Source organism: Microtus oregoni, unplaced genomic scaffold (assembly GCF_018167655.1).
Source record: "Microtus oregoni isolate MIOR12 unplaced genomic scaffold, Mior012 000016F_ref0000370, whole genome shotgun sequence".
In the NCBI taxonomy this organism is placed as follows: Eukaryota; Metazoa; Chordata; class Mammalia; order Rodentia; family Cricetidae; genus Microtus; species Microtus oregoni.
The window spans coordinates 40306102-40323353 of NW_024543075.1; the positions used below are offsets into that span (position 1 = coordinate 40306102).

At 51.6% G+C, this 17252-nt stretch overlaps 1 protein-coding gene across 1 annotated transcript in view; it reads left to right on the forward strand.

Annotated features, from left to right (window-relative positions):
• Dchs1 (dachsous cadherin-related 1) overlaps positions 1-17252 on the forward strand; it is a 32319-nt gene that overhangs the window by 11225 nt on the left and 3842 nt on the right. The window contains exons 2-19 of the mRNA XM_041666332.1: positions 1694-3592; positions 8298-8486; positions 8579-8810; positions 8945-9181; positions 9412-10437; positions 10642-10835; positions 11018-11114; positions 11216-11373; positions 11540-12401; positions 12492-12731; positions 12854-12979; positions 13412-13621; positions 14841-15719; positions 15837-15950; positions 16103-16314; positions 16403-16557; positions 16696-16826; positions 16910-17193. Of these exons, the coding sequence (XP_041522266.1) occupies positions 1763-3592; positions 8298-8486; positions 8579-8810; positions 8945-9181; positions 9412-10437; positions 10642-10835; positions 11018-11114; positions 11216-11373; positions 11540-12401; positions 12492-12731; positions 12854-12979; positions 13412-13621; positions 14841-15719; positions 15837-15950; positions 16103-16314; positions 16403-16557; positions 16696-16826; positions 16910-17193 (7176 nt within the window). The 5' untranslated portion in view covers positions 1694-1762. The remainder of the gene's footprint in view (positions 1-1693; positions 3593-8297; positions 8487-8578; positions 8811-8944; positions 9182-9411; positions 10438-10641; positions 10836-11017; positions 11115-11215; positions 11374-11539; positions 12402-12491; positions 12732-12853; positions 12980-13411; positions 13622-14840; positions 15720-15836; positions 15951-16102; positions 16315-16402; positions 16558-16695; positions 16827-16909; positions 17194-17252) is intronic.

Here is a 17252-nt window from a genome sequence, read left to right on the forward strand (position 1 = left end):
AGGTTTTAACAGCAAAGTAAAGACTAAAGAGAGCTTTCAGATTTCCAGCTTTGAGGCGTGGATAGATGGTAGTGCTGTTCACGGGAAAGAAAATAGAGGTGAAGGCGTGGGGAGAGATGCCCAGCCAGACTATGAGGATGGCAGAAGGAGGCCTAGGACAGAGTCCTGAAAGACACTGGTTTTGAAGGGCTGGACGGAGAAGAAGAGCTTTTGAAGGAGCCTGAGGAGTGGACAGGGAAAAGTGTGGACGGAAACGGTGGTAAAACCAGGAGGAGTGGACCTCATGGAGTTAGTGGTCATTGATGCAGAATGATCCAGTAAAAGGAAGATTTGACGGGCTCAGCGGGAGAGGTGTCACAGAAAGCGAAGGAGGTGGAAGGTGACACGGGGGACATGTGAAACAGCCTTACAGGGACTGTCCTTCCCTCCTGCAGCTGCCTCCCATCAGCCTCTGCTCCACCTCGCCACTGATTCGGCTCTTGCTAGTCACTAAAAAACTTCCTTCTCCTTGAACTTCAGTCACCTTTGAAACCCTCGTTTCCTTAGAGTGTTCCCAGAGCCACCTCCCCTCTCTGGTTTTATTTCTCAGTGTCTGACACCTAAGGATATGTTGTTCGACTGGTCATTTCCACCAAAAACTTGCCCATCACTCTTGATATCTAGTCCTCCATCCCATGCCTTCAAGCAGCCATCAAGCCCTACCCATTCTACCCCAGCCCCTTCCCCACAAACTTATTCATCACTCCCCATTTTTATTGCTGACGCTTCCAGACCAACATGGAAACAGTGCCATACCGAACCCTCCTCCCTGCCCTATCTGTATGTGCTTGTTTTGTGTGTAAGTCATTGTGGCATTTGTTGAAATGCTTCAATGCCTTCCTTTTGCACTTAGGGTAATGTCAGAACCTTCAATATGCTATGCCTAAGTCCCTGCCCTTTATATACTCTCTGTGCCAACACTGCACCTCACAGGTGATGCTTCCCAACCATTCCTAGTCATTCTCCACCCTTCTTCTCATGTGGATTGAAAGTCCTTCCAAACTCTGTTTACTCTTCCAGAATTATTCTTCTGTATCCTTCACTTCTGCCCACCATTGCATAGCTGATACCTACTAATCATTTGGCTCTCAAGTTGAATGTCACTGCCTCGTAATAGCTCCCTGTGACTCTGTTAAGCCCCTTACGTTCTCTTCTGCTTCCAAGACTTCTCCCTAACCCTATCGTATTTGTGACTCACTGTTCAACTCATAGTTATAAGCTCCATGAAACCAGGACCTGTTTGCCTTGTTTGTAGTCAGCACTCATGTCTTATAGATTCGGGAGTGACAGAGGGCTAAAGGGCACTGGGTGTTTTACTGGTATTAGTCCTGGGTGCAAAAAAAATATATGAAAAGATAGCTAATTTTAAGTTTAGAAATAGAAAAAGGAAGTTTGTAGGCATTCAGACCTGAAAAATAGGAGATGGAATAATCTGCTTAGAGATGAGGTTTAGGGGTTTGCCAGGGGGACAGGCTGGAGGAGACTCCGGGGAATCCCAAAGTGCATCCCAAGGAGGGCTGGAAATGGATGAGGTGCTGCTCAAGCCCCTGCTGTTACTGAGCATGTCTGAGATTTGGTGTGGCCCGATTCCCAATCTCTCGGACCTCTTAATCCTTCCCCCAGTAGTGACCTCTTCCCTCTGCTTTTCTCTTAGGTCAGGGAGCCTGCACTGCAACTAGAGCCCAAGTTGGATCTGATCCAAATCCTGAAATCAAGTTGGGCTATGAGTCTGGTCTGGAGCTGGAGTTCCAGCTGGACTGCCCCTGCCATGGAGAAGGAGCTGGGTGTTGCACTCTCCTGCCCTGGCATGAAGAGCCTCAGGACTCTCCTGCTGCTGCCGCTGCTGATGCTGTTGGGGGCTAGAGTGCCAGGAACCTGGGCTCAAGCAGGGAGCCTGGACCTACAGATAGACGAGGAACAACCAGCAGGCACACTGATCGGAGACATCAGTGCGGGGCTTCCACCAGGCACAGCACCTCCTCCCATGTACTTCATCTCTGCCCAGGAAGGCAGTGGTGTAGGCACAGACCTTGCTATTGATGAGCACAGTGGGGTGGTCCGTACAGCTCGTGTCCTAGACCGTGAGCGGAGAGACCGCTACCGCTTCACTGCAGTCACTCCTGATGGTGCCACCGTAGAAGTGACAGTGCGAGTAGCTGATATCAATGACCACGCGCCAGCTTTCCCTCAGGCTCGGGCTGCCCTGCAGATACCTGAACATACAGCTCTTGGTACACGCTACCCACTGGAGCCTGCTCGTGATGCAGATGCTGGCCGCCTAGGAACCCAAGGCTACGCATTGTCTGGTGATGGGGCTGGAGAGACCTTCAGACTGGAGACACGTCCTGGTCCTGACGGAGCTCCAGTGCCTGAGCTGGTAGTTGCTGGAGAACTGGACCGGGAGAACCGCTCACACTACATGTTGCAGCTAGAGGCGTACGATGGTGGCTCACCCCCCCGGAGAGCCCAGGCCCTGCTGGATGTGACTCTGCTGGATATCAATGACCATGCTCCAGCTTTCAATCAAAGCCGGTACCATGCTGTGGTTTCTGAGAGTCTGGCCCCTGGCAGTCCTGTCCTGCAAGTGTTTGCATCTGATGCTGATGCTGGTGCCAATGGAGCTGTGATTTATGAGATCAACAGGAGACAGAGTGAAGGTGATGGACCCTTCTCCATTGATTCACACACGGGGCTTCTGAGGTTGGAGCGACCCTTGGACTTTGAGCAAAGGCGAGTCCATGAACTGGTGGTACAGGCACGGGATGGTGGGGCTCACCCAGAGCTGGGCTCAGCTTTTGTGACAGTGCACGTGCGAGACGCCAATGACAATCAGCCCTCCATGACTGTCATCTTCCTGAGTGCTGATGGCTCCCCCCGTGTGTCTGAGGCTGCCCCCCCTGGACAGCTTGTTGCTCGAATCTCGGTTTCAGATCCAGATGATGGTGACTTTGCTCACGTCAATGTGTCCCTGGAGGGTGGAGAAGGCCATTTTGCCCTGAGTACCCAGGACAGTGTCATTTATCTGGTGTGTGTGGCTCGGAGACTGGATCGGGAGGAGAGGGATGTTTATAACTTGCGAGTTACAGCCACGGACTCAGGCTCACCCCCACTACGGGCCGAAGCTGCCTTCGTGCTACATGTCACTGATGTCAATGACAACGCACCTGCTTTCGACCGCCAGCTCTACCAGCCTGAGCCTCTGCCTGAAGTTGCACTGCCTGGCAGCTTCGTGGTACGGGTGACTGCCCGGGATCCTGACCAAGGTACCAATGGTCAGGTCACCTATAGTCTGGCTCCTGGCATGCACACTCACTGGTTTTCCATTGATCCCACCTCAGGCATCATTACCACAGCTGCCACGCTGGACTATGAGCTAGAACCTCAGCCACAGCTTATCGTGGTGGCCACGGACGGGGGCCTGCCCCCTTTAGCCTCCTCTGCCACAGTTAGTGTGGCCTTACAAGACGTGAATGACAACGAGCCCCAGTTCCAGAGGACTTTCTACAACGCCTCCCTGCCTGAAGGTACCCAGCCTGGAACCTGTTTCCTGCAGGTGGGTAGGCCCTGCAGAGTGTGGGCAAGAAAAGAGTAGGTCTGAGGGCCACAGAGGACCTCAGAGCAGGAGCCTAGCTTGGCAAGTGTTGACAGCGACTGAAGCCGGGGGGTTTGGTCCTGTTTCTGAACTCCTGTCTGTGCAGATGGTGTAATGGGACGGTCAAAGTATGGTGCAAGGGCTGAGGCAGTAATCTCGGCAGTTAAGGAAATTACGATGGGATGTGGAAGAGAAGAGAGTGTGGTGTTCGGAAATGCTCTGCAAAGTCTCAAAGCTGCAGAGGCGGGGCTGTTTTTGCACCCATATGGCTCCTATTTCCCGAGGGAGAGGTCGGCATTTATGGTGCCCTGGATGCTTAGTCCAATGTCAGGCTCTTCTCCAAGAGATCTCCATCCCTTCCCTTGCATGGGAGCCTTGATGAGACACATGGATTCAAGGACATGGATGAGAAATAATAAGAGCAATCTAGTAAGATCCTCATGTACAGAGAAAGAAGGCCTCTCGGGAGAAGAGGAAAGAGATGGGGGAAACATGATCCTAAAGATGCAATCTGAGGCCATATGCAGAAATCCTTAGCCACCATGTGTTAGGACTTTACTCAGAAAACAAAGGAGATCATTGCAGTTTGAGCCAGGAAGAGCACGATTAGACTGTATTTTCTGTCCGTTTTAAAGTAGCTAACTTGCTCTAAGGGTGAAGGGTAGAAGGATCAATATGTGAGTGATGAATCATGCCTGAGCACTCTAAGTCCAGCAATGTAAATGTGCTCAGAGCAGGGAACAAGAAATTGCTGATCTCAGGCAGGACCCAGTCTAGACAGGGAGATAGACCAATAACTACATAAAGAGCTTTGGAAGCCCAGAGGAAGGACCCAGAAGAACTAACGATACTTTGCTTAATGAATAGTGTGTGTTGTGTGGACACAGACACTTGGTCTACAGAAAGCTATTGAATACACCACAATGTTAAGGCTATATTGTTCGGTCTGGCCTCAGTTATCCAGGTGGAAAAGACTTGTTGGGAGAGAAGACAAAATAGTTAGTGGCCTAGATCGCAGGCTTTGTCTTTTTCTTAAAAATCATAGGAAGCTCAACATGTCTTTTGGAAAGATGGCTTTGGTGGCACCTTGAAGTATAGCTGCAAGAGAGAAGACTGAGGGCAGGGAGGTCTCTTAAGAGACCAGTGCTTGATGTATGGCCAACCCAAGTGTCTTCTCGGGCTGTCTGCTGGCCCAGACTTCTAGGCTAGTGCCTAGCTCTGGCTGATCCCTTGCCTTCTGGCCAGATCCTGGATGTTTGCCTGCTTGTTGCTGTCTGGCTCCCACCACCCACTCTCACATGTGTGTGCTCTTTTGGCTAGGACCAGTGGGTTATTGCTTCCAAACTTTTCCTCTCCCTGCTACAGCAACTTTCCAGGTGGTTTCCTGGAGTTTTTGCTGTTAAAAACAATGAAGGAAAGATAAAAATGCCCACTGGGAGTTCATAACTGTTACAAAGTCTTAACACTTGATTTATTGAATGTACATTTGTTAAATATCCACCACATATGCCCAGTACTAGGGATAAAAAAATATAATAATAAATAAACCCACACTGAATAAGCCTTAATTTGCAAATAAACAGTTTATTGAAATAAGAAAACTTCCACGATGGGGCAATAGGCAGTATGGATTTTTCCTAAAGCACAGGAACTTTTGACTTCATGCGGTGACCAGACAGGTCAAAGGCTCCAAGCTAAGTGACACCTACGAGGAGAGAACCTGACTTGCTTGAGGGGATCCAAGTCATTCAGTTTTGCTGGAGCTTGAGATGTGAGAAGAGAAAATGAGACTATGTGGGAAGGTCGGCCAGGGAAAAACCCACACCACGCCAGGGAATTTGTTTCTCTTATGTAAAATATTGAAGTTTCTTTTTCAGTACAGAGGTAAAATGATCAAATTTGTCTCTCAAGTGGCTGTCAGTATAGGCCAGTGGTTTACAACTGGAGGCAGGTTTACCTTTCAGAGGAGACAGTCAGCAATAGTTAGACATTTTGTATTGCTATAAGTGATGAGATGTTCCCAGTATCCAGTAGAGCAATGGTCCAGGGTGCTGATAACCATGATATAAAGCTTACAGTAGTAACCAGAACTTAAAAAATAATCTGGCCTAAAATGTCAGAAATATCAAGGTTGAAAACCCTTAATTTAGAGTTAATGGGTTGGAGGGTCAGGCACCTATAAGAAATGAATCAGAATAATCCAAGGGAAAATAGCTCAGATGGAGAGACGCACTCAGTAGAAGGGTGCTAATGAAGACCTATTGAATCCCTGACTGATTGATATACCAGGCAAGGGAAAGGGAAGAATTAACTCCTGGCTTGAGCGAGCAGATGGAAGAGGCAGCAAATTTGAAAGGATCATGGGTTTAGTATTGGACAGTTCAGATTTCAGATCACAGTGGGACAGCCAGGTGGAGATAGTGAACAGGCATCTGGATGTACAAGTTTTCAGCCTAGGGGAATAGTCCCCTAAGCTTGAAGCTTACCAGAGATGTTTCCTGAAGCTGAGAAAGTGAAAGAGGCCTGTCAGGTGAAAAAAAAAAAAAAAAAAAAAAGGCCAAGGAGAGGGTTCGAGGAACCGGATGAATAAAAGCAGTCAGAGTCCAGTAAATGGAGAAGGCCATCGGCGAGGGTGGACCAACAGGAGGAAAGCAGATTATGATAGTAGCAAGAAATTAGAACGAGGGACACATACAGGAAGAATGTCAGGATGGGAAGCTACAGTTAAGTTCAGAGTCTGACAGGGACTTTCTTCTGTCCTTGAAATGGTGCATCTGATGAGAGCCAGGGGCCAAGTGTAGGTAAGAGGAGAGGCTTGAGCTTCTTACAACCTTGAGCCAGCACGGGAGACAGAGCTGAGAACCTACTGAAAACAGTCTGCATTTGCAGAGAAACCTCTGAGCAGGGGGTCAGGAAATTCACTTCTGCCTTGGTCATTTCCAGTCAAAGGCCTCTGCGCCTTTTGGGGGTCACTTCCTGACAACTTCCCCCCACCACTGTTTATTGCTTTCTTCCTGCAACAGAGTCAGAGGGCAGAGGTGTTTAACAGCTCCTAAAGGCAGCTGCAGCTGCGCTGTTGCCTATGGGGACAGATTCAAGGGGGAAGTCTGTCTCCTGGGATATCCGGGCCCACAGCCACCGTGAAGAGCTGGAGCAAGAGCTGTTTCTAGGGTTCAGCCATGGCAGGGTCTTAATGTCTCTCGGGAGGATAAACAATGGCACAGATCATTTCTGTCAAGGGCCTGGGCAACAATTAGAAGTCTTTGGCCAGCTTTCTTTCTGAGCACATTTTCTGGCTGAGAAGGGGAACTCTGCAGCTTCCTCTTGCAGCGTATCATGACCCTGAGGTCTCTCTACCCACAAAGAGCACTTTGTCACAGCCTGCAGCATTCAGCCACCAGCTCACCCACTATGGAGGGCCTAGTGTGCACCCAGTGTGTAAAACTGAGCATGAAAGAAAGTTTTCTTATAAAGCAGGGTGATTGGATGTCCATTCGCTCCATGTACGAATATGCACAGAGCGTGTACTGTGTACCTGGCCCTGTCCTAGGCTAAAGTGCATGAGTCCCATCCAGAAACCAGGGAGCAGACCCTGTAGTGATCAGATTCAACTGTGTAAAGAACACTCTTAGTAAAGATTAGACATACAAGCTGGGATTGGTGGTATACTTGCGATCCTGGCACTTAGAAGGGTGAGCCTGAGCAGAATAGTGAGATCTCCATATCAAAACAAAACAACAGTCTCCACACACAAGATTCGACTTAAAATATCAATCTTAGTAACTATTCATCAACCGGGTCTCTGATTTAGGTGATTAGGAGACTTTATGAGGATAGTTGTTTCCTGTAGTCTTCTGGAATTAAAGGTTGCTGCCCTCGGTACTCTGCTTTGCAGGTGATCCTTGTTATATGCATCATTACATAACCCCAGACACATGCAGAGACGGGTCACCTAATATGTAGGTTCCCAGCTTGAGGCTGAAACGGGTGACATTTCGCTTCTTGTCTCATCTCTCTTTCTGTGACCAAGTGTCCTTTCTGAGCTCTGTTTTGGCGGCACGTTTTGTTGTTTTTGTGCTTTCTGTTAGCTATTTTGTTGTTTAAAACAATCCCCAAGTAGACCCGTAGAGCTCTGCCTAGTGCAGTAGAAGACTGCGATGTGCCTTTTAGAATAAATTACATGCATTAGATCAGCTTTGGTCAAACGGGAGTTAGAGTATCTAAGTATACCGTGGCTGCATCTTTACTGTATTGTGTCTGTGAAGTCAATGTTAATGAATCAACGCTGTATATTAAAGTGCCTTGAAGCACACATCAAACAAGGTTACATATTGATGGCTGCAGCTGCGCTGCTGCCCACAGGGATTCATGCAGAAGAAAGTCTGTCTCCTCGGATATCTGGGCCCACAGCCACAGTAAAGAGCTGTTTCCAAGGTTCAGCCTTGGCAGGGTCTTATTTGCCATTTAACAAAAAACAATTGTAACCAGAGCCTCCCAGAAACCTAAGTGGTGGGATCTGGCCTGGGGTTGGGTTTTGGTCCGCGTTCTAGTCCTCTGTGTGTGCCATCCAAGGTCTTTGGGCACCAGCAGTGCTTCCTAATCTCCATTTAGCTCTAACTTTTCTGACCAGCAAGAGGAGGCATCACTTACCCCAGCCTCTCCCCAGGTGACAGCCACAGATGCTGACAGTGGTCCATTTGGCGTCCTCTCCTATTCCTTGGGTGCTGGGCTTGGAGCTTCTGGATCTCCCCCATTCCACATTGATGCCCACAGTGGTGATGTATGTACCACCCGGACCCTGGATCGTGACCAGGGACCTTCAAGCTTTGACTTCACGGTGACAGCTATTGATGGGGTAAGTAAATGGACCTTGGCCAGAGATATTGGGGTAGAGTTCTCACCGAGGCTAGACAAGGCCTACTGACTGATGATTGCATGTTCCACCAGGGAGGCCTCAAGTCCATAGTGTATGTGAAGGTGTTTGTGGCTGACGAGAACGACAACCCACCTCAGTTCTACCCACGGGAGTATGCCGCCAGTCTGAGTGCTCAGAGTACACCAGGCACAGCTGTGCTGAGGGTGCATGCCCATGACCCGGACCAGGGACCCCATGGGCGACTGTCCTACCACATCCTGGCTGGCAATAGTCCCCCACTCTTTGCACTGGACACACATTCAGGTGAGGAGCCTCCCATCACCAACACCTGCTATCAGTCCCCTCTTCCCACCTGTCCAAATGATACAACACCTCCTCTTTCCAGGACCTTTCCCTGTTCTTTCCCTCACCTACTTTTGCTTCTCTTCCTTCTCCAGGGCTGCTGACAGTAGCCTGGCCCTTGGCCAGACGGGCTAACTCTGTGGTGCAGCTGGAGATTGGGGCTCAGGATGGAGGTGGCCTGCAAGCAGAACCCACTGCCCGAGTCAACATCAGCATTGTGCCTGGAACCCCCACACCACCTATATTTGACCAACTACAATATGTTTTTTCGGTGCCAGAGGATGTGGCACCAGGCACCAGTGTGGGCATAGTCCAGGCACACAACCCAGCAGGTATCAGATATCCCAGTACAGTCTTTCAGTACCATCTCAGGGTGACCCTACAGCAGCACACCACTGGAAGCTCTAACACAAAACAGTGTGGCACACGAATGCCACCTTAATGCCGATTTCCTTGCCAACACCTGCCCCTTTCTCAATGCTCAATAAAGCACAAAGGTGGGAACTGTTCTTCTTGGTATCAAGAGGTGACCCTTTCCTGATGTTTCTCTCTTTCTCCCTAGGTCGCTTAGGGCCTGTGACCCTCACCCTATCAGGTGGGGACCCCCACGGGCTCTTCTCCCTAGATTCACCCTCAGGGCTATTAAAAACACTTCGCCCTCTGGACCGGGAGCTTCTGGGACCTGTCCTAGAGCTAGAAGTTCAAGCAGGCAGTGGAATCCCCCCAGCTTTTGCTGTGGCTCGGGTCCGTGTGCTGCTGGATGACGTGAATGACAACTCTCCTGCCTTCCCTGCACCTGAAGACACCGTGTTACTGCCGCAAAGCACCGCTCCAGGGACTCCCATCTATACCCTGCGTGCCCTGGACCCTGACTCGGGAGCTAACAGTCGGGTCACCTTTAGTCTACTTGCTGGAGGTGATGGAGTGTTCACTGTGGACCCCATCACAGGTCACGTCCGGCTTATGAGACCTCTGGGGCCTCCAGGGGGACCAGCACATGAGTTGGAGGTGGAGGCCCGGGATGGAGGCTCCCCACCACGCACCAGCCACTTTCGGCTTCGTGTGGTGACACAGGACTTGGGAATCCATGGGCTGGCTCCACGGTTTGACAGCCCTACCTACCGTGTGGACTTGCCCTCAGGCACTACCACTGGAACTCAGATCTTGCAAGTACAAGCCCAGGCACCAGATGGGAGTCCTGTCACTTATCATCTTGCAACAGATGGAGCCAGTAACCCCTTTGGCCTGGAACCACAGAGTGGGTGGCTATGGCTACGGGCAGCACTGGACCGGGAGTCCCAGGAATTATACACATTGAAGGTGATGGCTGTATCCGGTTCCAAAGCTGAATTGGGGCAACAAACAGGCACAGCCACTGTGAGGGTCAGCATCCTCAACCAAAATGACCACAGTCCCCGTTTGTCTGAAGAGCCCACCTTCCTGGCTGTAGCAGAGAATCAACCTCCAGGGACCAGTGTAGGCCGAGTCTTTGCCACTGACAGAGATTCAGGACCTAATGGACGCTTGACCTACAGCCTCCAACAGCTATCAGAAGACAGTAAGGCCTTCCGCATCCACCCCCAGACCGGTAAGCACTGAGACCTCACAGCCTCATCTCCAGACTGGCAAATACCCAGACAAGATCCCCAGCCCAGATCTGGGCTGTAAGCATCAGGATTCAGCCTGGAGTTTGGCCCTGGTACTTGCCCACACTCCCCAGCCACGGCTTATCTGTAGTTCCCAGGCTCTGAATCCTTAAACATCCCACCACACTCTCCATCTTCGCTTCCAGGAGAAGTAACTACCCTGCAGACGTTGGACCGAGAGCAGCAGAGCAGCTTCCAACTCCTGGTACATGTGCAGGATGCGGGGAGTCCGCCCCGCAGCGCCACAGGCACGGTGCATGTGGCAGTGCTCGACCTCAATGACAACAGTCCCACCTTCCTGCAGGCTTCGGGGGCTGCTGGTGGGGGCCTCCCTGTACAGGTGAGTCAAGTTCAGGAACACGGAGGGTCTCCCAGTTGAGCTGAGTATAGGTAAGAGAGACTGCCTCCTAGAACAGGTGTAGGACAAAAGGAAAACAGTTCCACCTATGAATGAATGCAAGCCAATTCTGGGTTATTTTAATCGCTGGAAGAAGACAACTGTAGGTGACTGTCTTCCCACAGGTGCCAGACCGTGTGCCTCCAGGAACACTGGTAACTACTCTGCAGGCCAAAGATCCAGATGAGGGGGAGAACGGAACCATCCTGTACACCTTAACTGGTATGACGGCAGAGAGGGGGGACCCTGGGAGTGATCAGGGCTCTCATGGCCTGCCTTGCGTTGGTTGCTAAAACCTCAATCCTTCCTCTTCTTGTCCCCAGGTCCTGGCTCCGAGCTCTTCTCTCTGCATCCTCACACGGGGGAGCTGCACACTGCAGAATCCCTGATTAGAGCAGAGCGGCCCCATTATGTCTTAACTCTGAGTGCTCACGACCAAGGCAGCCCCCCTCGAAGTGCCAGCCTCCAACTGCTGGTGCAGGTACTGCTGCCTTTCCAAAAGCCCCCTGGTCTGGCCTTCTGGGTCCCCTCCTATAGATCCAGCTTCTTGAGATCCTTGGACTCTTTGTCAGTCCAGTCTGACTAACCTTCCCTACTTCCCAAGATCCTCCTGATTCAGTTTTCCCTCCCCCTCTGGTGCGCAATAGGTGCTTCCCTCCACCCGCACGGTGGAGTCACCGGATTTCACAGAACCTGACCCGGCGGCAACGGTGCCTGTAGTCCTGACGGTGACAGCAGCTGAAGGACTTCGACCTGGATCCCTGTTGGGTTCGGTGGCTCCACAGGAACCAACCAGTGTGGGCGCACTCACCTACACTCTGGTGAGTGGCGCCGACCCCGAAGGCACCTTCGCCCTGGACTCGGTCTCAGGTCGCCTATACCTGGCGCGTTCCTTGGATTTCGAGGCCGGGCCGGCCTGGCGCGCGCTCACGGTGCGCGCCGAGGGTCCGGGAGGCGCAGGCGCGCGGCTGTTGAGAGTGCAAGTGCGCGTGCAAGACGAGAATGAGCACGCTCCCACTTTCGCGCGAGACCCCCTGGCACTGGCGCTACCCGAGAACCCTGAGCCCGGCGCCACGCTGTACACTTTCCGTGCATCTGACGCGGATGGCCCAGGTCCCAACAGCGACGTGCGATACCGCCTGCTACGGCAGGAACCCCCGGTGCCCGCCCTGCGCTTGGACACGCGCACTGGAGCGCTTAGCGCTCCGCGCGGCCTGGATCGCGAGACCACACCCGCGCTGCTGCTGCTCGTGGAAGCCACCGACCGGCCAACTAATGCCAGCAGTCGCCGGGCAGCGCGCGTTTCGGCACGCGTCTTTGTCACGGATGAAAACGACAACGCCCCGGTCTTTGCTTCCCCGTCACGGGTGCGCCTCCCGGAGGATCAGCCCCCCGGGCCCGCGGCGCTGCACGTGGTAGCTCGGGATCCAGACCTGGGGGAGGCTGCCCGCGTGTCTTATCGCCTTGCGGCTGGAGGGGATGGCCACTTCCGGCTACACGCTACCACTGGTGAGAGTTGGGCCCCGGATGGTAGTCATGGAGGGTGGTGAAGTACAAGGAATGCTAAAATTGGCTACCGACCACTTTACTGTGGCCTAGGAGCGCTGTCCGTGGTGCGGCCTCTGGACCGTGAACAGCGAGCTGAGCACGTACTGACAGTAGTGGCCTTGGACCATGGTTCCCCGCCACGTTCATCCACTCAACTCCTGACTGTCAGTGTTGTTGACATCAACGACGAGGCGCCCGCTTTCCCTCAACAAGAATACAGCGTCCTTCTTCGTGAGAACAGTCCACCTGGCACGTCTCTGCTTACTCTGAAGGCAACGGACCCCGATCTTGGTAATACCTGTGGGAATGAATTATGGGAGGGACCGAGTCGGGAGTGAATTGATAAAGGGATGGAGCAGGGAAATAAAAGATACACTTACCGTTTGCTCATCCTCCATGCTGCCTCTCCTTAGGGGCCAATGGGCAAGTGACTTATGGGGGTGTCTCTGGCGAGAGCTTCTCTCTGGACCCAAACACTGGAGTTCTCACAACTCTGAGGGCCCTGGATCGGGAGGAGCAGGAGGAGATCAACTTGACAGGTATACTGATTAACCTTGCAGTGCTTACTGTCACCACCAAGCCTTTTACGCCTCCTTTGGTCATACTGCAGCCACTTAATAGAGGAGAGTATTGACATTAGCAGAGAGGTTAGGTGACTTGCTTGAGCTAATGGGTTGGAAGTGCTTGTGCTGAGAGTTGAGTTCAGGCTTTGATGCCTAACTGCTGTTTCTGTCACATCACCACTAACTGACGCTAGTTGCATGTAAACGGCATGGGATGCAGAAAGGAAAGGGGAGTTTTCTGACATATGTCATGTGTGCCCATGTGTGTGCCCACATGTGTGCACATATGTGTACTGTGAAATAGACATTCTCTGCTGTATATGTGGACCTGGTGAACATGTGTGTGTGTGTGTGTGTTTCTCCATAGCATGACGTAGGGTAAACCTTATTGATTTTGTTTCTCCACAGTGTATGCCCGGGACAGAGGCTTGCCACCCCTGGTAACTCACGCCATAGTTCGAGTGACTGTGGAAGATGAGAATGACCATACTCCAACCTTTGGGAACACCCATCTCTCCCTGGAAGTGCCCGAGGGCCAGGACCCCCAAACCCTTACCACCCTACGCGCCTCTGATCCAGACAGGGGGCTCAATGGACAGCTACAGTACCGCATCCTGGGTGAGAGGCGTCCGGTGCCACATGGCCAGCACCTACTTGCCCGGTTCTTACTGCTTCTTGGCCCTTGTCAGTTTGTGCCAATGCTTCGGTGTCTTTTCCCTTCTTGTGTCTTGTTTTTTCCTGACGCACTTGTTTTTTCCTGACGCTCTTGTTTTTTCCTGACGCTCGGTGTATTCAAGTTACCTCTAGAGCATCTCCAGTTCTTTATCTTTCTCTACCCCTATTTTCTTTATCTTTTTCTTTTCTTGTCGCTCCACACAGAGTCAGTTGTTCTCAAACTGTTTTGGTCTCAGGGGCTCTTAAAACTTTGTTCCGTGTGATAAGATCTTCAACTATGTTGCCCAGGCTGGTCTTGTATTCATGACTGTCCAGTTTCAGGCTCCAGAGCAGTTGGGATTATACTAGGAAGCCAGCTATACTGTTTAGTTTTCAGAACCCCAAAGGGTTCGTAGGTAGCATGTTAAAAACCAGTATTTGCTGTGCTTCATATTAAAACATAAAAGAATTAGATATCATAGAGGAATGAACAATTAAGGATATTGTTTGCTATTTCTGCATAGGCATAAGAAAATGTTGGGATTTCAAACATCATTGAATAGTATTGAGGTTGCAGTAATCTTAAATGTAACTAAAGGTCACCAGGACAAATTGAATCTCGAAAATACATCATTTTTTTAAACCTAGAATATTCTGGAAAATACAGTACACAAATGCATGTTCTATTAATCAAAAGATAATGTCATACAGCATCCCGCAAACCCCACTTTACATCTGTGAGATAATGAGAATGAAAAGACATAAAATGTTTTCGTAAAGTACTTTGATTTTATACATATATTGAAAGAGTCTCTGGGGACGCAGGAGTCCCAGGACCACACTCTATTCTTTATAGTGTTCTTCGTGTGTGTGTGTGTGTGTGTGTGTGTGTGTGTGTGTGTGTGTGGTTTTTCAAGACAGGGTTTCTCTGTAGCTTTGGGAGCCTGTCCTGAAACTAGCTCTTGTAGACCAGGCTGGCCTCGAACTCACAGAGATCCGCCTGCTTCTGCCTCCCAAATGCTGGCATTAAAGGCGTGCGCCACCACCACCGGGCTATAGTGTTCTTCTTTGCCCTCCGTGTTTCTTTGCCTTTCTCCCGGCTCCCTTCTACTGCTTGTATTCCTGTTGTTACCTAGAAGTTGCCCCTACCCATGGGGCTAATATGTGCGCATCTTCTCTGCAGACGGCGACCCTTCAGGAGCCTTTGCCCTAGATCTCACTTCTGGGGAGTTTGGCACCATGAGGCCACTAGACCGGGAGGTAGAACCTACATTCCAGCTGCAGATAGAGGCCAGGGATGGAGGCCAGCCAGCCCTCAGTGCCACCTTGCTTGTGACAGTGACAGTGCTGGATGCCAACGACCATGCCCCAGCCTTTCCTGTGCCTTCTTATTCTGTGGAGGTACCTGAGGATGCACCCGCAGGGACCCTACTGCTGCAGCTACAGGCTCATGACCCCGATGACGGAGATAATGGCCGTGTGATGTACTACCTGGGTGCAGGTACAGCAGGGGCCTTCCTGCTGGAGCCCACCTCTGGAGAGCTGCGTACAGCTACTGCCTTGGACAGAGAACACTGTGCCAGCTATGCCTTTTCTGTGACTGCAGTGGACGGTGCAGCTGCTGGGCCCCTAAGCACCACAGTACCAATCACCGTCACAGTGCGTGATGTCAATGATCACGCACCTACTTTCCCCACCAGTCCTCTGCGCCTCCGCCTACCCCGCCCAGGTCCTAGCCTCAATACACCAACCCTGGCTCTGGCCACACTTCGAGCTGAAGATCGTGATGCTGGTGCCAATGCCTCTATTCTATACCGGCTGGCAGGCACACCACCACCTGGTACCACTGTGGACTCTTACACTGGTGAAATCCGTGTGGCTCGCTCCCCTATAGCTCTGGGACCTCGGGATCGTGTGCTCTTCATCGTGGCTACTGACCTTGGCCGACCAGCTCGCTCTGCCACTGGTGTGGTCATTGTTGGAATACAGGGAGAGTCTGAGCGTGGACCCCGCTTTCCCCGAGCTAGTAATGAGGCTGTACTCCGTGAAAATGCACCCCCAGGTGGGTCCCCAGTTATATGTCACAGATTTGAATCCATGAAAAGACTGGGGTTAGTCACTGACAGGTAGTGACCACAGTCCAATGAATACCATGTTTCCTTTCTTGTTTTCCCTACAGGAACTCCCGTCATCTCCCTGAAGGCTGTCCATTCAGGGGGCTCAAATGGACCAATCACTTATAGCATTCTCAGTGGGAATGAGAAAGGGATATTCTCCATTCAGCCTAGCACGGGTAAGGAGCTGGAAGTCTTACAGGAGGAAGGCTACTGGAGGAGTTGGCTCTTAGGGCCAGAAGGGATTTTGGTGGGAGGAGGAGTTGCCCTCAGAGAGGGAGGCTCCAGAGCAAGGAAAGGCACTATGGCTGACGCAGCCTATCTCCCATAGGAGCCATCACAGTCCACTCAGCAGAGGGGCTTGACTTTGAGACAAGCCCACGACTACGACTGGTGCTCCAAGCAGAGAGTGGAGGAGCCTTTGCTTTCTCGGTGCTGACCCTGACCCTTCAAGATGCCAATGACAACGCTCCCCGTTTCCTGCGGCCTCACTATGTGGCTTTCCTGCCAGAGTCCCGGCCCTTGGAGGGTCCCCTGCTGCAGGTGTGGGGTGTGATGGGAAGATAAGGGACAGGGCTGGTCAGACTTGTTTGTGGCCCAGCCAGTGTCAGCAATCTCTTACACTTACTAGGTGGAAGCAGATGACCTAGATCAAGGTTCTGGAGGACAGATCTCCTACAGCTTGGCAGCATCCCAGCCGGCACGGGGCTTATTCCATGTAGACCCAGCTACAGGCACTATCACTACCACGGCTATCCTGGACCGGGAAATCTGGGCTGAAACACGGTGAGACCTGTATGGATTGAGTCTGTGGATTCAAGCCCTGTCTTGCATTTCTCTCACTTTCTAGACCACACCCCCTTGCCCTTCCCAGGGTTCATTCCTATCTCTAGGCCTTGCTCCCTGACTATGCTCTGTATCTAGGCTGGTACTGATGGCCACAGATAGAGGAAGCCCAGCCCTGGTGGGCTCAGCTACTTTGACAGTGATGGTCATCGATACCAATGACAACCGCCCTACCATCCCCCAGCCCTGGGAGCTCCGAGTGTCAGAAGGTGAGGGTCAAGTAAAACAAGAGGTGTCAAGGGCTCCCATGGTGAGAAGAACTCTACAGTCACCTTTTCCTCATGTTTTGCAGATGCACTGTTGGGTTCAGAGATCGCACAGGTAACTGGGAATGATGTGGACTCTGGACCAGTCTTATGGTATGTGCTGAGCCCATCTGGGCCTCGGGATCCCTTCAGCATCGGCCGCTATGGAGGACGTGTCTCCCTCACGGGCCCCCTGGACTTTGAGCAATGTGATCACTACCACCTACAGCTGCTGGCACACGATGGACCTCATGAGGGCCGTGCCAACCTCACAGTGCTTGTGGAGGACGTCAATGACAACGCACCTACCTTCTCCCAGAGCCTCTACCAGGTACCAGCTCTTTCTGGATGTCCCCATACCTGGGCCTGGGCCTGTTCCTATTGGAGCAC